Source organism: Chiloscyllium punctatum, chromosome 30, assembly GCF_047496795.1.
Source record: "Chiloscyllium punctatum isolate Juve2018m chromosome 30, sChiPun1.3, whole genome shotgun sequence".
NCBI lineage: Eukaryota > Metazoa > Chordata > Chondrichthyes > Orectolobiformes > Hemiscylliidae > Chiloscyllium > Chiloscyllium punctatum.
Window position 1 is genome coordinate 23,357,423 of NC_092768.1, and position 18,201 is coordinate 23,375,623.

The 18,201-nt window shown below is 51.1% G+C and overlaps 1 protein-coding gene across 1 annotated transcript in view; it reads left to right on the plus strand.

The window, feature by feature from the left end:
- The first annotated feature begins 9,064 nt into the window (after positions 1-9,064).
- LOC140455111 (butyrophilin subfamily 3 member A2-like) overlaps positions 9,065-18,201 on the plus strand; it is a 307,710-nt gene continuing 298,573 nt past the window's right edge. Inside the window, exons 1-4 of the mRNA XM_072549771.1 lie at positions 9,065-9,125; positions 11,486-11,572; positions 13,712-13,999; positions 17,168-17,452. Of these exons, the coding sequence (XP_072405872.1) occupies positions 9,065-9,125; positions 11,486-11,572; positions 13,712-13,999; positions 17,168-17,452 (721 nt within the window). The remainder of the gene's footprint in view (positions 9,126-11,485; positions 11,573-13,711; positions 14,000-17,167; positions 17,453-18,201) is intronic.

Sequence of the window (18,201 nt, forward strand, 5' to 3'; positions counted from 1 at the left end):
CGGCAGCGTCCAGCCCAGGCCCCCGGCACCCAGCACGTCCCCGACCCTGGTCGCCCTCGCCGCCACGACCCTCCCCTCCGACAGCCACTCGAACCCGCGAGTACGGAGGTGCGGATTCCTGAGCAACGGCTCCCTGACGACAGCCGCTACTCCAGCCGGAGGGTAGGCGCGACGCGATTCGACCATGTTCCAGACAGTGATCAGGTCCTGGTAAAAGACAGGCAGCACCTTGAGGGCGACCTCCAAACCGTCACGGTCGACGAACAAGAGTTGCGTGTCGTAGTTGAGGTTACGCACCTGGCGGAAAAAATACGTCTCCAGGGCGCACCACCTAGGAGGAGGCTCGACGTAAAGGTATCGCCGCAAGGTCTGGAGGCGGAACGTCGCGACCTGGGTGCAGACGCACACCAGCGACTGACCGCCCTCCTCAATAGGGAGACTCAGAACCTGCACGGCGACCCAGTGCATCTTTTTGTCCCAGAAGAAGTCGACCAACGTTCTCTGGATGTCAGCGACAAAGCCAGGAGGAGGGACCAAAGTGACCAGCCAGTACCACAGCAAGGCAGCCACCAGCTGGTTTATGACCAGCACTCGACTCCTGTAAGATAGCACTCGGAGCAGTCCTGTCCAGCGGCCTAGACGAGCCGAGACTTTGGTCTCCAGCTCCTGCCAGTTGGCCGGCCAGGATTCCTCAGCCGGGCTGAGGTAGACCCCCAGGTAGAGGAGATGGGTGGTACTCCAGCTGAACCCCCGTAACTCCTCCGGCAGGGAGTCCACCCGCCACGGACCGACCAGTAGTCCGGAACACTTGGCCCAGTTGATCCTGGCGGAAGACGCCGCCGAGTACACGGCCTGGCACTCGCGCATCCTCCCCAGGTCAGCCGGGTTGGTGAAAGTGAGGAGCACGTCGTCGGCGTAGGCCGAGAGGACCACCCCGTGCCCGCGCCGCGCAGAACCAGCCCCGACAACCTCCTCCGCAAGAGGCGCAGGAAAGGCTCCACACACAGGGAATACAGCTGGCCGGACAGGGGGCAGCCTTGACGCACCCCTCTCCCGAAGCGAAGGGGCGCCGTCAGGGACCCGTTAACTTTAACCAGGCACTCTGCGGCGGCGTACAAAAGTCAGATCCAGGCGCGAACCGGGTCCCGAACCCGAACGCTCGCAGAGTCCCGAGCAGGTACTCGTGATCGACCCTGTCGAACGCCTTCTCCTGGTCGAGAGACAGGAAGGCGCTCGGCAGACCAGCCCGTCGACAGAAGTGGATCAGGTCCCGGACCAGGTGGACGTTGTCGTGTATCCTCCGGCCCGGGACCGTGTAGGACTGGTCCGGGTGAATCATGTGGGCCAGCACGGAGGCCAGGCGAGAAGACAACACCCTGGCGAAGATTTTGTAGTCCGTGCTGAGGAGGGAGACCGGACACCAGTTCTTTAAGGAACGAAGGTCCCCCTTCTTTGGCAGCAGGACGATAACTGCCCTGCGCCAAGAAAGGGGCAGCTGTCCGGCATTTAGACACTCCCCCAGGACCTGTGCGTAGTCGTCCCAGAACGCCCTGAAGAACTCCACAGTCAGCCCGTCCAGCCCCGGGGTTTTGCCCCTCGAGAGCCGGTCGAGGGCGCCGGTCAACTCCTCTAAAGTGACGGGAATGTCGAGCCTTCCGGCGTCCTCCGGGCTGAGCTGCGGCAGGTCCTCCCACAGAACTCTGCGAGCATCCTCGCTGGACAGATCCGGAGAGAACAGAGCCGTGTAATAGTTCCAGACGTGGGCCCTGATGCCCTCCGGATCCGAGACGAGGGACCCGTCGTTGGCCAGCAGCACAAGGAGCTGCTGACAGGTGCGACGCCTTTTTTCCAGCGAGTAGAAGAAGGGGGAGCCGCGGTCCAGGTCCTGGAGGAGCTGGATCCGCGACCTCACGTACGCGCCCCGAGCCCTGACAAGCTGCATGTCCCGGAGCGCGGCCTTCTTCTCTTCGTACGCCCCGCGCAGGGCCGGGTCCGCGTCGGGCTGACCGAGGCGTGACTCCAGGTCGAGCATCTCCCTCTCCAACTCCACAATCCTGGATTTCCGCCTCTTGGTCGACCCCCTCGCGTACTCCTGACAGAAGACGCAGACGTGAGCCTTGCCCACGTCCCACCATAGCCTCAGGGAGGGGAAGCTTCCCCGCTTCCTTCTCCAGCCGGCCCAGAAACGACGAAACGAGTCCCGGAACCGCTCGTCCTCCAGCAGCAGGTTGTTAAAGTGACAGTACGCGGAGCCGAGCCTGGCGCCGAACGGAAGGAGTTCCGCCCACACCAGGTGATGGTCCGTGCACGACACCTGCCGCGTGGAGGCCTTCGGAAAACAGGAGGCGTACGCCCGCGAAACGTACAGGCGGTCGATTCTGGACGCTCCGACCCCAGGCCTCACGAAGGTGAAGGCGATGGAGTTGGGATGGAGATTCCACCAGACGTCCACCAGGTCGAAGGACTTGACCAAGTCCCCCAACCTCTTCCCCGACGCCCAGCCAGTGCGGGCACCGCCGTGGTCCCTGCCCTCGAGGACGCAGTTAAAATCTCCCCCGAGGACGACGCACTGGTTCTCGTCGATGGAAGCGAGATGAGCGGACAGTTCTTCGAAGAAGCTCGCTTGCCTCGGCCCGGCCAGGGGAGCGTATACGTTCACCAAGTGAAGCACCGCGCCCCCCCACCAACCGAACCGTCAGGTGAAGCAAACGGCCTGGCACCGGCTCCCTGACCCCCAAGATCTCCGGCTGGAAATGCGGGGCCAACAGGATAGCCACCCCGCCAGATCTGCGGGTGAGGTGACTCATGTAGACCCCCCCTCGCTACTCCAGGAGCCAGGTGGCTTCGTCTCCCGGGGTAGTGTGGGTTTCTTGCAGGAAGCACACCGCATACCTCCTGTCCCGAAGGACCGAGAGGGTCTGGAATCTGCGCTGTGACTCCCTGCTGCCGTTGATGTTGAGGCTGGCTATAGTCGTCTCCATGTCGGAAGCGTTGTGCTACCACCACCAGTACAGTTAAAAACCAATTACTGGGAGGACGAGGGAGGGGCACAGGAGTCCCTCGCCCTCACCAGGAGTGCCCCCAGGAAGTTCCTGACTCGCTTTCGCTCATTTGCATTGAGCCCAGGCGCCTGACGAGCAGCGTGGGCCGACCAATAAACTTTTTCATAAGAGCTCCAGCGGTCGAGAGCCAGTTGGGCTCTATCCCGGCGACCTCGAGTTTCATCGACAAATTCCCAGAGCTCCTCGAGGGGGATGAGGGGGAGATCGGCGGGGGGCACCTGGGACTCAAAAACATCGCTGCAGACAGAGTCCGCGTAGTCCCCGGTGTCCGCCACCGATCCCGAACCCTCCTCCGGGAGGTCGCCCTCAGTCACCGACCCCTCCCCCACCGACAGGATGGGGGCTGGTCCGGCGCCGCCAACCGGCCTCGAACCCCCAGCGACCCCACCCCCAGGGTCACCGGCGGTACCTTCCTCAGCGCACCCCGTCCCGGAACGCCCCGAGTTCGGGTCGTTGGGCGGCGGAGGCTCGGGGCCCTGCTCCTCTCCCGACACCGAGACGCCTGGCTCCTCGGGGAAAAGATCATCCCCCAGGAAAAGGTCATCCCCCAGGGCCAAGGCCCCTGGAAAAACAGTCTGGGAGGGAGGAGCGGGGATAACACCTTCCTCCCCTCCGCCGCTCGGCGACCCAGTAAAGGGTCCTTTGTCGACGCCCGCACCGCAGCCCTCGTCGTTGTTAAAGTTCCCCCCCAGGGGCCAGAGGAGTCAAGGCAGCAGGAAGCCCTGCTGTAGCCCCTGGGGGTTTTGGCAAGTCAGGTCGCAGTGCAGGATCGTTGGGGGTTACCGTGGGCTCGTCCCCTGGAGAGGGGCAGCGCCACCGGCGCGCTGCAGGACTGTCTCTCCCCTCCGAGGGCCGGCCCCTCTTCCCCAGAGAGACGGGGAGGGGGGGGGGGGGGGGGGGGGGGGGGGGGTGGGATTTATGGGCCTTTCCCTCCCCGCCCGCCCCGATGGTCATGGGGCCTGAGGCCTCTGCCCCCAGCCTTTCCTGGAATGTGATTGGCTGTGGGAAGGCAGGGGGCGTGGCCAGGGTGGGGAGGGTCAACCATGGCACTTCCTGCCCCGCCCCTGGTTTATCAGGTGACGGTGGGTGGGGCGGGGTGGGGTGGGGTGAGGTGGGGCGGGGCGGGGCAGGGGCCCAGTTCCCTCTCCGGGGCCCGGAGACAAGGTCACCACAGGAGTTTGGGCAGCGGTGCTTCCCCCCAGGTTCGTGCCAGGGTGTGGCTGGGTGGGGCAGGGCTCGGGGGCCCCCAGGCCAGGTGTTGCAGCACCAGGGGCGGGCGTCGAAGCCCCAGGGGTTTCTCTATGGGGGTCGGGGTAGATGTGGGGTCCGGGTCGGGTACGGGTTCGGGGGTTTGGGGGTCAGGGTTCCCGCGCCGGGGCGACGCTGGCACGGCCGCAGGGGCATTGTCGTGCTGGGGCGGGGCAGGTCGTGGGCTGGGTGTCGGGGAAGGGGATAGGGTGGTCTCCCCGTGGGGGGGCTTGACGCGACGCGTCTTCTTCAGCGCCTTCCGGCCGGCTGGACGCTCACCCCCCTCCGGTGCCGGGGCTTGTGGTGTTGGCTTTGGGGGAGGGGGAGTGGGTGCGGCGGCACCACCGTCAGCCGTTGGCACGGGCTGGGCAGCCTTCTGGGTGGGGCAGTTTTTCCTAATGTGCCCCACCTCGTGGCACAGGTGGCACCGCATGCCGTCCGCCGTCCAGAAGGCGCGGTAGGCCACGCCCTCATGGAGGAGGGTAAATGAGCCCTCGGTGACCTCCTCCCGGGCCAGGCAAATAAACACCTGGCGTCGGAAGGAGTAGATGTGCCGGAGGGCGGGGTCCTTCAGACCGAGCAGGAGCGGTCGGATCCCTTACTGGATCTCCCCCAAGGTGGTGAGGTGGGGGAGAAGGAGCTCGCTGGCAATGAAGGGCGGGACGTTGGAGATCACAACCCTCTGGGCCGTAACCTCCAGAGGGTCGACGGGCAAATGTGTCCCGCCCACAGTGAGCCCCCTCTCCACGGCCAGGTGGACCGCCTGCTCGGTCCTAAGGAAAAATACGGCCTTCCCATACATTCGGGCCGCAGCGACGATGGCCAGTGGGCCGACCACACTAGCCATGGCCTTGCTGCAGGCCTCGATGGTCATGTTCGGGTGGGGATAGGCCTTGACCCCCAGGCGTTTAGTTAGGTGCCTGAAGGGTGTTTGGGTTGCGGCCGGGGCTGGGACAGCCGAGCCTAAGGCAGCGGCTACCCCGGCGTAGGTGCGGCTGGGCCCCGCGACCTTCGGGCTCGCCATCCTCTGCTGCTGCTGGTTGTGGAGTCGGGCCTCTGGCAGCAGCAGTGGTGGAGGTTGCTGGGAGAGTCCCAAGCAGCGACGGTGGAGACCTGCCTCAGGTGACAACAACAGCGGTGGAGGCAGGCCTCAGGCGAGTCCCAGGTAGGCCCTCGGTCGCAGCGGTGTGGGGCAGACCTGTTGGGGAAGGCCCCCAAGGCAAGTCCCAGGCAGCCCCCAAAATTGAGTCCAAGGCAGCAGTAGTGGCAGAGGTTGTAGGGAGGGCCCCAAGGCGAGTCCCAGGCAGCGGTGGTGGAGGCAGGCCTCAGGCAGCAGCAGCAGCAGTGGAGGCAGGCCTCTGGCAAGTCCTGGGCAGGCCCTTAGTCGCAGCAGTTGTGGGGGGGGGCAGGCCTGTTGGGGAGGGTCCCCAAGGCAAGTCCCAGGCAGCGGTGGTGGGTGGCAGGCCTCCGGCAAGTCCCGGGCAGTTCCTCCAGTCACAGCAGTGGTGGGGGGCAGGCCTGTTGGGGAGGGCCCCGAAGGCAAGTCCCCGGCAGCCCCAAAATCGAGTCCAAGGCAGCGGTGGTGGAGACAGGCCTCAGGCAACAGCAGCAGCAGTGGTGGAGGTCCTGGGGAGGGGCCCCAGGGCGAGTCCCAGGCAGCAGCAGTGAGGCAGGCCCCAAGCAGCAACAGGGAGAGTCCTTGCACGTGTTCCCACACAGTCACACTGATCCAACTCCCAAGAACAGGCAAAACACCCGAGTGGCCAGTGACAAGCAGTGGCCCTTCACATCAAAGGGCAATGCTGTGTGATCAAAACAGTGAAGGGGAGGGTAGGGACTAAATCAAAATAGAGTTGGACAGGGAAATAATACACTCCACTCCCTCCAGCGCCCACCTCTCCTCCTGTTTTTTTTTCTTTTTTTTTTCTCTTTTTTTCTTTTTTCTCCTGGTTATTTTTTTTTCTTTTTCCTTAAACCCCCACACTCCCCCCTAACTGCGGTAGTGCTTATTTTCTTCCCCAGCACCCATGGTGTGTGTGTGTGTGCAGGTGTGAGACACAGTGAAAGACACAAAGTGCACGAATCTTTATTCAATTTCCACCACCAGGAAGATAGGAAAAACGCCCCAGTGGCTAGTGACAAGCACTGCCCTTCACATCAAAGGGCAATGCTGTGTGATCAAAACAGTGAAGGGGAGGGTAGGGACTAAATCAAAATAGAGTTGGACAGGGAAATAATACACTCCACTCCCTGCGGCGCCCACCTCTCCTCCTGTTTATAACTGTAGGTCAAGGCTTCCTGACTGACCCAGGTTAACAACCCCAATCAGGGATCTCATAGTCAATGAGATCCACCTGAATCCAAGCACTACATCCTTTCCCCCGCACCCCCCCCAAGTCCCAGAATGTCGGGCTGTTCTTTATCTCACAGCTTCTCCTGAGAGGTTTTCACCCCAGGCCCGGTTGGTATGACTCTGACCTGAACTCATATGTCATGTACCGGACCATAGCCCATCTCTTGTGTCTGGAACGTCTTGGGAGAGATTCATCCTCTTCCTCTGGTGGTAATGGTATTGAGGCTGCATCCATCTTGGACTCGAAGATTTCTTTGATGCTAGATGAAGGGGCAGCAGCCATGGTTTCTGACAGGCCTTCTGGCTGCTCTGAGGGGCCACGTACATTTTCCTCCTGCCTCATCTGGGAGGTAACTGCTTTCAGGTGATCCACATGTTTGGTCAGGACCGCCTCACCTCCCCAAACTTTGAATGTTACGTGACCAGACCTTGCATCAACCACACCTCACACCCAATTTCCTGTGGTTCCAGCATGTAACTTGGTCCCCTGAAATAAACAGACTCTCTCGCTGACAGGAGGCATGTGGCTGGTTTTGGCTTTCCTGCTGCTGTTTCACCCTCCTCTCCCACCCAGATCCTGGAATATCAGGTTTAACCTGACACAGAGTCTTCTCCCCATCAGTAACTCTACTGGATCTATCCCTGCAGTTGCATGTGGGCTGGTCCTATAACCAAACAGGAAGTGGGACAGTTTGGTGTTGAGTGACTCTGTAGGTTCTTTCTTCAAGCCTGCCTTCAATGTTTGGACCGCTCTTTCCATGAGACCATTGCATGATGGATGGTATGGAGATATCTGAACATTCAACTTTAGGAAATACTTCAACTCCCCGCTGGTAAATGATGGCCCATTTTCCATGACCAATACCACCGGGAGTCCATGTATCATTATCCCTGAGTTTACTGAACAATCTTTAGGAAATACTTTGAATGGGCATCCACAATGGCCAGAAACATTGACCCCAGGAAAGGACCAGGAAGAGTCGACAAGGAACTGAGTCCAGGGTTTACCCAGCTATTCCTATGAATGTAGGGGGGGGGGGGTGCTGTTGGTGATAATATTTCTCCTTGTTGGCACTCTGGGCACTGCCGCACCAATGCAGCTCTGTTAGCAACCAATCCTGGCCACTCAAAATGAGGTTGTGCCAAGATCTTCATTTTGGAAGCTCTTGGATGACCCTGGTGGAATGCAGCCAGTATCTGGCAGAGACCTTTACTCAGGACAATCACTCTTGCTCTCCATAATGATATACTATCCTCTGTGTTGACCTGGTCTTGCTGGGTCTGGAAAGCTTTCAATCCTGGTTGTGATGCTCCTTTGGTTCCCCCATCACCACCAGCTGCTTCAGTCTTGCCAGGATGGAATACTGTTTGTGCCGACTGTCTGATATTGTCAGCAGTGACCAGGAGGGTATCCAGAAAGTTTCAAACCAGAATGGACTCTTCCAGGGAAGATGCTACCAGTGGGGTATCTGCCAGTGGGAGGCAGCACAAGCCATCTGCATTTGCCTCCTGGATCTTATTCGAATTGTACACACTGAGAATAAAGGACCAACCGCTAAATTCAACCAGAAGCTATGGGTGGCACACCCTTGACTTCTTTAAGTTCTTTAAGGGTTTTGCAATGCATTATTATGACAAATTTACGTCTTTACAGGTTTGGGTGGAACTTTCTCACACCAAAGATGACTGTCAAACCTTCCTTCTCTTTCTGAGTTTATTTGCACTCAGCATCAGCCAAAGTCTGGGAAGTGTCCACTCTTGGGCATTCCTGTCCATTGGGCCATCAGTGAGCCAACACTACCCCGATACTGCATGGGGAACCTCCACCTCTCATTTGGGACTGTACTGGGCACACAGTCGAGATGACAATAGCTGTTTTTTCCCTTCCCTAAAGGCTACTTCTTGGCAATGTGACCATTTCCAAGGCAGACCCTTTCTCAATAGCAAGTGGTGTGCCAAGATGGAGGCCAGGTTATGGATGAATTTTCTGTAATAATTCACTAACCTGACGCTGGTGAGATCATTGTGGGGAACAAGGAAATGGTTCAGGAACTGAATAATTACTTCACATCAATCTTCATGGTGGAAGACACAAGTAATATCCCAAAAATTCAAGAAAGCGAGGGGGCCGAGCTGGGTTTGGTGGATTCAACAAGGAGAAGGTGCTAGAATAACTGAACGGCCTGAAGGTGGATAAATGACCTGGACCAGATGGACTATACCCCACAGTTCTAAGGGAGATAGATGAAGAAATAATGGAGGCGTTAGTGGTGATCTTTCAGGATTGCTAGAACCTGGGAGCATTCCAGAGGACCGGAAAATCTTGAACATTACACACCTGTTTAAAAAATGAGTAAGGCAAAAGAGGGAAAATTACAGACCAATGAGCCTTACCTCAGTTATGGGGAAGATCCTGGAATCCATCATGAAGGATGAGATTTCTGAGTACTTGCAAGCGTTTGGTAAAATAAGACAAAGTCAGCATGGTTTCATCAAGGGAAGTCATACCTGACAAATCTTCTAGAATTCTTTGAGGAAGTAACTAGCAGGTTAGACCAAGGAGAACCAATGGTAACTTATCTACCTGGACTTCAGAAGGCCTTTGACAAGGTGCCACACAGGAGGCTACTGAGTAAGATACAGCTCCATGGTGTCAGAGGCAAGGTGCCAGCATGGATAGAAGCTTGGCTGTCTGGCAGGAAGCAGAGAGTGGGGATAAAACGATCCTTCTCAGGATGGCAGCCAGTGACCAGTGGTGTTCCACAAGGCTCAGTGTTGGGACCACAACTTTTCACTTTATACATTAACAATCTAGATGAAGGAACTGAGGGCATTCTGACAAAGTTTGCAGATAATACAAAGGTAGGTAGAGAGGCAGGTAGCATTGAGGAGGGGGGAAGGATTTGGACAGGTGAGGAGAGTGGGCAAACAAGTGGCAGATGGAATACAATATGAGAAAGTGTGAGGTCATGCACTTTGGTCGGAAGAAGAGAGGTATGGACTATTTTCTAAATGGGGAGAAAATTCAGAAGCCTGAAGTACAAAGAGACTTGGGAGTTCAAGTCCAGGATTCTCTCAAGGTACACTTGCAGGTTGAGTCAGTAGTTAGGAAGGCAAATGTAATGATGGCATTTATTTTGAGAGGACATGAATACAAAAGCAGGGATGTATTTCTGTGAGGGTCTGGTCAGACCACATTTGGAGCATTTTGCGCTATATATCTCAGGAAGGATGTACTGGCCCTGGAGTGTGTTCAGAGGAGGTTCACGAGAATGGTCCCAGGAATGAAAAGCTTAATATATGAGGAATGTTTGAGGACTGTGGATCTATACTCGAAGGAGTTCAGAAGGATGAGGGGAGGATCTATTTGTAACATACAGAATATTGAATGGACTGAACACAGTAGATGTTGGGATTTGTTTCCCCATTGGTAGGAGAGACGAGGACCCAAGGACATAGTCTTTTAGAACAGAGATAAGGAGAAACATCTTCAGCCAGAGAGCGGTGAATCTATGGAATTCATTGTCACAGAAGGCTTGGACAGGCAGGAGTCTGGAAGAACACAGCAAGCCAGGCAGCATCAGGAAATGGAGAAGTCGATGTTTCAGGTGTAACCTTTCTTGTGGACTCTGGTGGGTGTAGGGGGGAGCTGCAGATAAAGAGGGTGGCAGAGGCAATGTGGTGAAGAGGGGTAGGTGAAGACAGGTAGAGGATAAGATCTGGTTGGTCTGTGGAAGCCAGGTCATTGAGTATATTTAAGACAGAGATAGATAGGGTTTTGAGTATCAAGTGGATCAAGGGTTATGAGGAGAAACGGGAGAATGAGGTTGAGAACTTATCAGCCTTGATTGAATGGTAGAGCAGACTCGATTGGCAGAATGGCCTAATTTCTGCTCCTTTGCCTCATGGTCTTATGGTCTAACCCATGGAAAGGCCTAAGCTCCAGGACAGACGTGGGAGCTGGGACACCTTTGATCACCCTCACTTTATCTTCCAACAGGTGTAACCCAGTCTTGTCCACTCTGTAGCCCAAGTATGTCAGTTGGGGCACTTGGAATACATATTGTTGTCTTCTAAGGTATACATCACCCTTGGAGAAATGTTTAGACTATGTCCAGATGGTGCTCTTTATTGGTCTTCCCTGTTATTAGTACGTCATCCAGATTATTAGCAACCTGGGGTAGCCCTTGTAAAATGTTCACCATGGTCCTCTGGGAAGGAGTGCAGGCTGATGATACCCCAAATGGCAGTCTTATACATTGATATAAACCTTTATGGGTATTCACTGTAGCATACACCTGGGACTCCTCATCCAGTAGTAATTGAAGATTGGCGTGGCTCATGTCCAGCTTTGAGAAAGGACAGCCACCCCCTGACACTTTTGCACCTAAGTCCTCGATGTCAGGGGCTGAGTATTTATCCAGCTGTGAGAAGTGGTTTACTCAAAATCACCAGAAAGGCAAACCAAGCCCTCAGGTTTCCCAAATGGTACGGCTGATGCTGCCCCTTCCATAAATTGAACTGGTTTGATGATTCCTTCATTTTCCAGCCTCCTGATTTCTGCCTCTACTTTTACCCAGAAGGCAAATGGCACTGGGCAGGCCTTGCAGAATTGCTTCCTGGGAAAGTGGTCTTAGCCTTTTTGTTAGGCCCCGGCCCATCCTGAAAAACTTCTGGGTATTTAATTAGGATGTCACTCAGGCACCATTTTCATAAAGTAAAAACTTTGAGCCAATCAAGGTGAACATTTCTCAGCCACTTCCACCCCAGTGGGTTTAGGCCTGAGCTTCTTATTACCAACTGTACCAACTGCTTCTCACAGGAGATCGGAGCCAAGCCGTACTGTTAATCTGTAATGGTTTCCCAGTGAATGTTCTCGGTCTGGATGAGGCCTTGCACAAACTTGAAGGTTGGAGTCAGAGTGAATCATGTTAAAGAAAGATTCAGCAATCACTGAAACAGCTGCACGAGAACCAGGTGACCATTTAACCAAACATTTATTTGAATTGGTTCTGATTTGGATGTTGCTAAACAATGTAACTGATGCGATCCACATGCAGAGGGACTTTCCAGACTCTCGCCTGGGTACCGGCTTATGATTTCTCTTTTGTAAGTCAGACCTTGTCGGACTCCTTTGCTGCCTGGAGTCAGCATACGGGCAGTGACTACAATAGCTTGCTGAACTGGATCTTGAAGAGCATTTTCACCACTTTGTTGAAGCTTGACTCTGTTGTGGATTTTGTTGTGGGTTGACCTAAGGTCTCTCTGCTCAGGATATGGCCTGCATGAGGCTCTACAATTACCTACACTCAAATGGTGTTCCCTAAACTCGCTCAGAAGGGTGAGTGAGTCCAGTTCCATTGGGATGTGCTGTCATTCCCATATTCCACTTGCTGCATTTTCTAATGACATTGCCACTGTAGTGCCTGTTTAGAGTCAAGTTGGGCTTCAGCTAGGAGACGCTTCTGCAAGTTTACATCATTAATCCCACATTCTAAAAGGTCTCTCGGTACCTCATACAGGTCAATCCAAATCACATACCTCTGCCAAACATCTTAACCTCGTCAAAACTCCTGATACAGATTCCCCTGGTTCGAAAACAGTCAAACACAGCCAATAGCATCTTAGAAGTACAGGAGGTTTGGGTCATGGATATTCCTTCACAAGATCTGTCAACTCTTGAAAGGTTTTAGCATCTGGTGCCTCAGAGAAAGTTAAGTTCCTTATAAATGAAAATGCTGCATGTCTGCAGCAATCAGAAAGATTACTCATTGCGTTTCACCCAATCCAATGTCGTTTGCCTGAAAAATACTGCATTCTTTCCACATGCTGGATGGAGTCGTTGATGGCAGGATCTAAAATGTCTTGCCTTCATTGCTCAGTCCTTTGAGTGTAGGAGTTGGGAATCATGTTGAGGTTGTACAGGATATTAGTGAGGCCTCTTCTGGAATATTGTATGTAGTTTTGGTCGCCCATGTATCAGAATGATATGTTCAAGCTGGAGAGGATTCAGCTGAATGTTGCTGGGTTTAGAATGTTTGAGTTATAAAGAAAGGCTGGGGCTTTTTCCACTGGAGCTTAGGAAGTTGAGAGGAAACCTTAAAGAAGTTTATAAAATCATGAGGGATATAGATCAGGTTAAAGATAGTTGCCTTTTCCCAAGGATGGGGGATTTCAAGATTAGAGGGCACATTTTCAAGGTGAGAGGAGAGAGATTTAAGAAAGACATGAGGGGAAACGTTTTACTCAAATGGTGGTTTCGGTATGGAATGAACTTCCTGTGGAAGTGGTGGTCATTGGGAGAATTACAACATTTAAAAGACATTTGGATAAATACATGAATAGGAAAGGTTTGGAGGGAGATGGGCCAGGAGCAGGTAGGTGGGGTTAGTTTAGTTTGGGATTATGTTCAGTATGGAATGTTTGAACTGAAGGGTCTGTTTCTGTGCTGTACGACTCTATGACTCTCATTCACTCTTTATTTACATATATTTTGTATTTGGGCTTTGATCAGTCAGCTCACAGCCAGTCGCGAGGATCAGGAGACCTTCTGAATCTGCCGTTTCTTTTCTTCTAGTCCCTGAAGTCAGGAGACTCTCGAACTCCCCAGTGTATATCTGTCAGCCAGAGCTCCCTGATTGGTTCAGGTTAATAACCTCAATCAGGGATCTCATAGTCAATAACATCACACGGGCCTGAGTTCCAATCAACACAACTGCTCTTCATAGCGATTATGCCAATGTTTTACAAAACAATGATTTGGAAAAATAAATCTTTTTGCTCAATAGCTTTATGTAACTCAATAGCAAATACAATTTAAGAGCACAATAAATATGGGTATAAATGGAAATAAATACAGGTATATAGGAAAATAAATATAGCAATACAGGATAAAAAAACTCAGGTAAATGTGATCACATGTGCAGGTAAAGAGGCTAATAAATTAAGAGTTTTGCTCATAACTGTTTGATGAAAAATCGAGTCTAATAACAAGGTGATTTTGAAGTTTAATCACTGACATGTTTGAAAATTGGAGCAGTTTAATGAGACATTAACTCTGTCGGTGAATTCCGAGTGAGTGGCCCAAGCCATCCTGTGGTAGCCATTGTGGGGGAAGATGCTGTCCTGGAGTGTTACCTCGTGCCTCAGGTATTTGTCAACAACATGGTGGTGCGCTGGTTTAAATCAGACATTCGGTTACCAGTTCACGGGTACAGAAACGGTCAAGATGACACCGCTGCTCAACATCAGGCCTACAGGAAAAGGACTGAACTGTTTCAAGGTGAAGTGTCCCAAGGCAAATCTGTAAGTTCTGCTATTCCTGTAACAGGGGAAGGTATGCCTGCATAAAACTGATCGGGTAACTGCATAAAAGCTGAGGTAACCAAAAGTTCTTTTGACTTTTTTTATTTTGAAAATATTCTTTACTGTTAAATTATCTATAAGTAATACAGGAAGTGGGTGGCATGGTGGCACAGTGGTTGGCACTCCTGCCTCACATTGCCAGAGACCTGGGTTCAATTCCTACCTCAGGCGACTGACTGTGTGGAGTTTGCACATTCTCCCCGTGTCTGCGTGGGTTTCCTCCAGGTGCTCCGGTTTCCTCCCACAGTTCAAAAATATGCAGATTAGGGGAATTGACCATGCTAAATTGCCCGTAGTGTTAGGTGAAGGGGTAAATGTAGGGGAATGGGTCTGGGTGGGTTGTGCTTCGGCGGGTTGGTGTGGACTTGTTGGGCTGAAGGGCCTGTTTCCGCACTATAAGTAATCTAATGTAAGTAATCTAATCTAAGTGCAAAACAAATCCTTACAGACTTTGCAGAAAGTAGCATGGAATGTTGACATTCCTCATTAGAAAATGGCTGCAACAAAATAGGTGAATTAGCCAAATCACAACAGCACTTCCTGCCTCCCACCCTTCCCTTTTAATATGGGATGGAAAGATGTTTCCCAAATTCCTACCCCTTGATCCCCAAGTTGGATGCTCAAGGACAGTCATGCCTGGCCAAGCCTGTGTTCCATTATGGAAAGGATTCCTTCCCCTGTGATTGGAATGGCATGAACACCAGGCTACATTGACAATTAGAAGTGCTGCCTTACAATGTAAATTTATAGAAGTTCTTACTCTCTGTTTTTGTATTTCTTGCAGTTTTTTTCTTGGAAATGAAATCTTCTTGACAGTTATCTTTTGCTGAATTCGAAAATGTCTTTGATCTTCAGTCCTCTCATGAATCATTGGAACATTGTATTCAATTTGATGATGCCTATAATTACCTTAATTAGAGGCATATGGTCTACTTCAGCCCGTTCTCTCTTCATTCCTTTGTAAATGCCTTAACATATAAGACTCTAGCTTTTCACTCGCAATCTAAGTGTGAAATTCTGTAATGTTACGATCACTCTTATCTAGAGAATCCTTTGAAATGTGATCATGAATTAATCGTATCTCACTCTGCCCCCACTGGATGGTACTGTCATCCTGGGTGTTGTCATCAGTTTCCTCACCCTTCCTGAAGCCCCTGTAACAATCTCCGAAGCTGTTGGACAGGCGCATGGGCTGAGGCTCCTTCTCCTCCTCTGTTACCTTCGGGATGATAAAACTGCCTCATTTCCCACCCTTTCATCATTCTGTCCCTCACCATGCACCAGACCTGAAGTATCTGACTAATGAGATATGGCTGCTTCCTGGGGCAGTGTCAAAGTTCCATTCTTCCTCCCTGATCCATTGCAGAGTTTGAAGTTTCACCTTCAGCCCATCACCTCTGAGGCTACGTTCCTTGAGCTGTAGGCCCTTCCTGCAGATGTGGTTGCTGTGGATCACCTTGGTGCTTGTTACAGCTGCACCACAGCCATCTTGCTGTCTCCATCATGTTGTATTTCGGTAACACTCATACATCACTGAATGATATTAATTTATCAAACTATAAATGTAATGCAGTGCTTCAGTTACAATGGCCATAATTTAAATGACTGCTCTAACTTTAGAGGAAAATAAACTCCCAACCAATCACCAACCTGCTGGCTACATTAGTGACTCCAGACCTCAGCTCTTGGGTCATACTGTTATTTGGTGGCTGTCTCAGGCCACTCCTTGTTTTAGTTTCAAATATCCGAATGGTGCCTTGTACATCACTGTGAGAAATCTTCGAAGTGAAGTTCCCTGAAGCTATGTTCAACCAACTTTGTGCACTAATAGGACTTTGCCCGAAACGTCGATTTCGCTGCTCGTTGGATGCTGCCTGAACTGCTGTGCTCTTCCAGCACCACGAATCCAGTATATAGAATTTCAGAGACATGAATCAGCTCCTGTTTATCAGGCCTAACCAGTCCCCTCATCACTGTGTGGCTGCCTCGTGCTCATGTACCTCTGATTGGGAAGAGCCGATCAATTAAGGATAACGTTAACTTAAATGCCAAGTGCAAAACTTGCCTCAGTTTTAGAAACAGACCAACATTTGAGACACTTTCAAATATCTGTGTTAGAGTGCTGGAGAAGCAATACTCGGTCAAAGTGAACTTTGAACTACTCACAGTTCTTATGAAGGTCCATATAGAGGATTCCAATTGTAATGCCCTCATCAGGGCTCTCTTCATGAATTATTTCGATGACGTGATGAAGTTAAATCCTGATTTCATTTAAAAATACAGCTGGTTTTCCTAAATGATCCATAGTTGTCGAAGTAACTGTTAATTTTGTCCCAGATTATCAATTCCAAAAACTTTCTTGTCACAAAATAAATAGACTGACCTCTAGCTGTTGAGTTCGCCTTTTCACACATTTTTAAAGAGCCGTATAGCATTTGCACATCTCCAACTCCTCTGGAATCATGTTTATAGCTGAGCTGAATTGGAGGAATTTGGCGGCACCTCTGTAATTCCCACCTTTACGTCCCTCAGTAATTTTGGATGTATTCCATCTGGTCACAGTGAATTACCAGCTGAAGTTTAGCCAGCCTATTGAATAGTTTTCCTTTTATTAAGTTTTAGCTCAGCCAATGTCTGTACCACCTCTCCTCTCTCTCTATGATTCATCAGGATCTTCTACTTTGTCAAAGACTAAAACATAATACTCAGAAAATAACTCAGTCACAACTCCTGCTTCCAGGCACAGATCCCTTTATTATAAAACAAAGAACTGCAGATGGGGGAGATTTGAAACAAAGTTCTGATGAAGAGTCATCAGACTCGAAACGTTAACTCTGCTTTCTGTCCACAGATGCTGCCAGACCTGCTGAGTTTCGCCAGCGATTTCCGGTTTTGTTACAGATCCCTTTATGGTCTCTTATCAGCCCAACCCCTCCTCTTACTGTCTCTCAGAGGCATTTGGATTCCCTTTACTTTAATTACCAAGTCAGTCAATAAAAATATATTTTGAGGTCATTTCCTATTCTCATGTCACAGAAATACTAAGACTATTTTATCCTTCAATAACAGTAACTGAACTCACATGTGGGTTAAAATTTGTTTCGAAGCTGTTTAAACGAGTGTTTATTGATTGTTGTAGCACTGGGCCGTGAGCACTGGATCCAGATCGATGGTTACCGTAAAAATGGAATTCAGCTTATGTGTGAATCTAATGGATGGTTCCCACAGCCCCAGATATCATGGACTGGTGGGAATGGCCAGAACCTAACGGCACAGTCGGAAATAAACTACCGACGTGACTCAAATGGCCTTGTCAATGTCCAGAGCAGTGTCGCTGTAACAAAAGATGCAACAAACAGCTTCAAGTGTCTCCTACAGAACAAGCTGTTGAAAGAAGAACAAGAAGCAGAAATCCAGATAGCAGGTTGGTTCATGATAAAATACAGTTTTATTTTCAAAATAAACACTCTGTTCACGAACTCCATTAAAACAAATAACGGAGCAGTTAGAACGTAATGGTGCATGGAGTTCCCTTGTGACTGCAGTGTCCCACTCTGAGGTGCCTCTGTACATTTACAGTTTGAGTTGATATTTACAGTACACATTTATATTTCATGTGAAACATTGTCTGGTGCAGAAAACTTGAGGGATTTGACATGGGATCCAGCCTCATGTGACATAGTAGTAGTGTCCCTACCTCTGAGCCAGAAGGTCTGGTTTCAAGTTCCACTTATTCAGGAGGTGTACAATAACATCTTTGAAAAGGTTGATTAAAACAAAACTTTGGTGGGAGGCCATTAGACTGTGGTGTTTCTTCATTGAGCGTTACAATGGATATTCCGAGCTCCCAGCGTGTCATCCAGCAGCTTGGAATGTACAAACCCACAATACACAGTTATTGACAGCTGTTTGTCCTGAAAGATTGACAAATGCAGGCAGACCACAGAGTAATTTACACCAGGGTGATGGTGCTTCAAGAGTAAATGATATTCATCTTGGTGTGTTGTTGGAATTCATGATTCAGGGAGTCAAGCCCCACTGTGTACCCCTTTCTCAATTGCTGACAGAATTCAAAGTGATGACCCTTATTCGTGTCAGTGGTCAGACTTCATTCAATACAAATAAGACACGACACATGCTAATATCTGAGCAGTTTTGTCAAAACACAAAGCT